Raw genomic sequence first — 4,597 nt, 5'->3', positions numbered from 1 at the left:
AAAAAAATGTTTTGATTAATTTAAATTTGGAAGATGTTGCAAACAAATTTATGTCGGTTAAAGTTCGAAGAGGTGTTCGTTTCTAAATTTGCATACAAATAAAACATCATTAAAAACTTTTGTCCAATTGCCTTTAACAAATAATAATAACAATAATAATAATAATGATAATAATAATTATTATTATTACTATTATTATTATTATTATTATTAATTAAAGAGCCCTCTCATCTTTGTCCTTGCACCGAAGTTTTACCAGTCTTAAAAACGCGCCTGGACGTAGCGTTCCCGGTGTCACGCGTCGTTATAAGAACGGGATCCTGCGATTGATTACGTTTCTATGTAGAGCGTATTGTTAATCGTCACCATAATTTTGTATTTTCTTTTACTTATTTTCTTTTGTGGTCAATTACCGCCGCGACAAAGCGAACTCGCCGTATCATATTAGTGAACTTTATTTTTGTATTTTTTTTGTTATTTTCGCAAAGTCGTCTCTTACTCCGCGGTGTTATAATAAATTATTTATTTTTATCTCTATCTGCAGTGTGGTTGATTCGTTCAATCCGAGATTCGTTCCGGACAGCCTTGGTTATTTATCGTCCAGACCCAACCCCTCTCCGTTCCAATAGAGCTAGTCGGCCCATTGTGTCGAGCGACGCACATTTTGACGCGGTGACGCGTCTGGCGTCCAGAATTTTTACTAAGGATCCGTCGGCTCAACGCAGTGGTGTGCTCGGTTTACCACTCTTTTTTCTCCTGCCGATACAGACGTTCCCGATCTCGCGGACTTCCGTCCGTGTCCCGATTTCGCTCTTTCGTTTCGGGCGGGACGACGCGAGAAATCCGTAAGAACACCGAAAAACGTCACACCGTATTATCCGGATATTTCGATATACTCAGTAGCGTATAAACTAGTTTGGGATCTTTCAGTACTCGGAGGCAGAAATGTGATCACAAAATTAAAAAAGTCTATTACAAATACAAAAATAATGATATTTATTGTTCAAGAATTTATACTTGTCATCTACGAGTAAGTTTACTCTAATTCTGATATTATATTATAAAAGATAAAGAAATAACTCTACTTTTTTTTCGTACATATTAACTTATAAATCTAAATGCATAAATATTTAAAAGTTTCATAAAATCGTACATAGAATTGTGCACATCTATACACATAACTGTATATGAATATGAAATTGTATACATATGTGAGTAAATATAAAATCGTGTGTATATTTATTAATTACTCTCAGTTTAAAACAACTTGATCAATAATAGTTTGATTATAGCTGAGAGATGTGCGATTGTCGTTCTTTATTTGGTGCGTACTACTTTTGATTATTTTACGATTTTGCTTTCACATTTACAAATTGTTAGTAGATACAGGAAAAAGAAGCTGATACGATCAAAAAACTAGATGTTTGAAAAAGTTTATTTAAATATTTACGTCAAATTTTTTATTCAATTTTCATATCTTTTTCAGTGACAATTTAAATGTATAAATATAAATAAATATACAAAATTTAACTGACCTTGCGCAAAGTTAACATAACTTAGACAATTTATTAAATGCTTTCAATAATTATAATAATAGGTTAAAATATTCACTATTGAGACACATAATAACTCTGTGAACTTTTTAGATGAAAAACTGATTATTAACAACAATAAAGAAATTATATGTATTATATGAGATCTGTCTCTAAATTGAGTCATATAACATTATAAAATAATTCAATCATTATCATGTCGAACGCGAATAACTTAAAACCCTATTTTTGCTAAAAATACGGTAAATATTAATACATATACACACGATTATAGTGTAAGTTTTATAAATCTCAAACTAGTGAGAAATGTCGCAAGTTACATGTTTGACTGCACAATGTGACCTTCATTATCCAAATTGTTCTATCCGTTTTATTCGGAGTGTACAAATATCCGAATATTCATTCTCCAGCTATTCAAAATCCGGATATTTCGAAGTATCCGGATTACGAATAATCGATGACATTACTATCCGAATATCCGGATTATTATTTATTCGAATAACCGCAGCCCTAGTATATATATATATATATATACACTTACATAACATACTACTATATATGTATATATATGTTTATATGTATATGTATATGTGTGGATGTATATATATACTTACATAGCATATATAAGATAAGATAAGCTAAAAGCGGAGAGCTTGTGAGTCCCTTTTGTTACCTAGATCTATAAGATCCTCTGCGACTCCCGCTAGTAGTTTATCGTCCAGGCTGTTTTAGCCCGGCATTTGCTGCCAGGCTACACAGATGGCCGATATTGTGTATTTTCAGGTCTTCGGGCTCCACGAACATGGAGCCCAGAGATTTGAACCTCTTGAGTACTAGAGACGGGCAGCGAAACAATATGTGCACGCTGTCCTCTCTTTCCTCACCGCAAAATCTACACCTACTCTCCTCAACTAGGCCTAAGTTGAATAAATGTGCCCTGAAGGCCCAATGCCTTGTGAGAAGACCGATACACAATCTTTGTTTGTACTTACCCATAGTCAGTAGTTCCTTTGTTCTACCTGGCAATGGCTGTGTCATCAGGACCTTGGCCTGGCGGCAGCTCTTCAGTTTCACCCAAGCGGTCCTGTGCTCCCGTTTCAGCCAGTCTTTGATGTGGTTTTTCCTTATTGCAAAAGAGACTCCAACTCTCTGACAGGCTGGTTCCTCTAAGGTGTTTAGTTTTGCCAGACTGTCAGCCATTCCGTTCCCTTGAATACCTTGGTGGCCACGTACCCAGACTAGCGTGATGCTGTTTCGCTCACCCAAACTATTTAGAGCTTGCATACAGTCCCAGACCACTGAGGATTCAGTGGTGGTCTTAGCAAGAGCTTCTATGGCTGCTTTACTATCTGTATAGATGTTGATCCTTCTCTTTTTTGTTTTTTTTTTTTGATAGTAGGAGTCTTGCACATTCCAGAATGGCCAATACTTCCGCTTAAAAGACCGTGGCCAACCTACCCAAAAAGAACGACTCCCTGTGATTTGATCCTGGACAGTATATGCCCGCTCCAAAGCGACCGTTTGCTCCAGATCCATCAGTGAACCAGGCCTGAACGCCCGGCTGGATCTGAAGATTTCCGTTTTTCCAGTCTGCCCCTCCAGTCTGGTCAAGTTTATAGAAAACGTTTTGACCACTTGGCATATTCCGGATATTTTATCCTGTTTTAAGGTAAAGAGAGGTTTGTGAAAAAAACCGAGCCTGGTATGGTCCCGCCCGAAATTTCTCCACTCCCCTTGACACCTCAGTCTATATGCTGTAAGTCTGGCCGCGCTTATGATTGTCAAATTTAGAAGTGGGATGCAGAGCGCTATTTCCAACGCTTCTGTTGGTGTCGTTTTCATAGTCCCTGTCGCAGCTCTCAGGTAATTACTCTGTAGGCTTTTTAGCAGATTCTTTGACTCCATTTTTTTTACTCTAGGCCACCAAACAACAGCAGCATATGTTAAGCTCGGTACTAGTACCGCCTTATATATCCGTAGGGCAGTATTTAATTTGATACCCCAGAATTTGTCCATTGCTCTTCTACACGCCCAATAAGAGGCATAGAATTTAGTTCTCTTTATTCCGAGATGTGTTTTCTAGTTCAATTTGGGGTTTAGGTAAACTCCCAAATATTTAACAGACTAAACGTATTGTATTTCTTCGCGCCCGAGTCTAAGCGGCTCAATGGCTTCCGGTTTATATTTCCTGGTAAAAATCATGGCCTTGGTCTTTGATGGATTAGCCCTGAGTCCTTTTGCTTGACACCAGTCTTGCATGATCTTAAGGGCTTTCTGCATAGTCTCCTTAAGTGTTGAAAGAAAACTACCTCGCACTATAATGGCCACGTCATCAGCGTAGCCAAAGACGAGGAAGCCTTTCTTCTATAATTCTCGTAGAAGTTCATCCGCGACCAGACACCAGAGCAGGGAAGATAAAACTCCTCCCTGCGGGCATTCTTTAGCGGGGAAACCATGCACACTTGAGTCCCCATGAGTGGCAATCGGGGTTCTTCCTGTTAGCATGCTTTGTGTCCAGTCTGCTAGAGCAGCGGGAATGTGATGCCCGGTCATTGCTTCTCTGATGACATTATATGAGGTGCTATCGAAAGCTCCCTCAATGTCAAGAAAGACGTCCAGGGCTTATCCCTTTGCTTCCAACTGCACTTCGACTCCTCCCACGAGATAGTGCAAGGCAGTATCTGCCCTCTCTGTAAGCATACTGAGCCGGAGACAGCGGATGTACTAGCAAAGGACCGATTTTCAGATATCTATTGACCAGTCTCTCCAGTGTCTTCAGTACAAAGAAAGTGAGACTGATCGGTCTGAAGTCTTTGGCTGTTATATGGCCATTTCTACCAGGCTTGGGTATGAAGACTACTCTTGTACCACCTTAAGCCTGGGAGACGTGTCTTAGGGCTATGCTAGCCCTGAAGATTTTTGTGAGTGGACCTGTAAGAACCTCCAGCTCTTCTTGAAGAAAAACCGGATAAATTCCATCCGGCCCAGGTGATTTATAGAGAGAGAAGGTCTTAACAGCCCATTCAACTCCCTTTGGAACAACA

At 39.0% G+C, this 4,597-nt stretch overlaps 1 protein-coding gene across 1 annotated transcript; it reads right to left on the bottom strand.

Annotated features, from left to right (window-relative positions):
* Positions 1 to 2,264: 2,264 nt before the first annotated feature.
* LOC109862489 lies at positions 2,265 to 3,569 on the bottom strand. The gene has a single exon (XM_020442560.1). It carries the CDS (start codon positions 3,567 to 3,569, stop codon positions 2,265 to 2,267), a length of 1,305 nt encoding a protein of 434 aa, XP_020298149.1.
* Between the last annotated feature and the right edge of the window lie 1,028 nt (positions 3,570 to 4,597).

Source organism: Pseudomyrmex gracilis, unplaced genomic scaffold (assembly GCF_002006095.1).
Source record: "Pseudomyrmex gracilis isolate BER0280 unplaced genomic scaffold, ASM200609v1 scaffold_1847, whole genome shotgun sequence".
In the NCBI taxonomy this organism is placed as follows: Eukaryota; Metazoa; Arthropoda; class Insecta; order Hymenoptera; family Formicidae; genus Pseudomyrmex; species Pseudomyrmex gracilis.
Note: the sequence above shows the minus strand (reverse complement) of the source record. Positions and strands in the feature narration are given on the sequence as shown.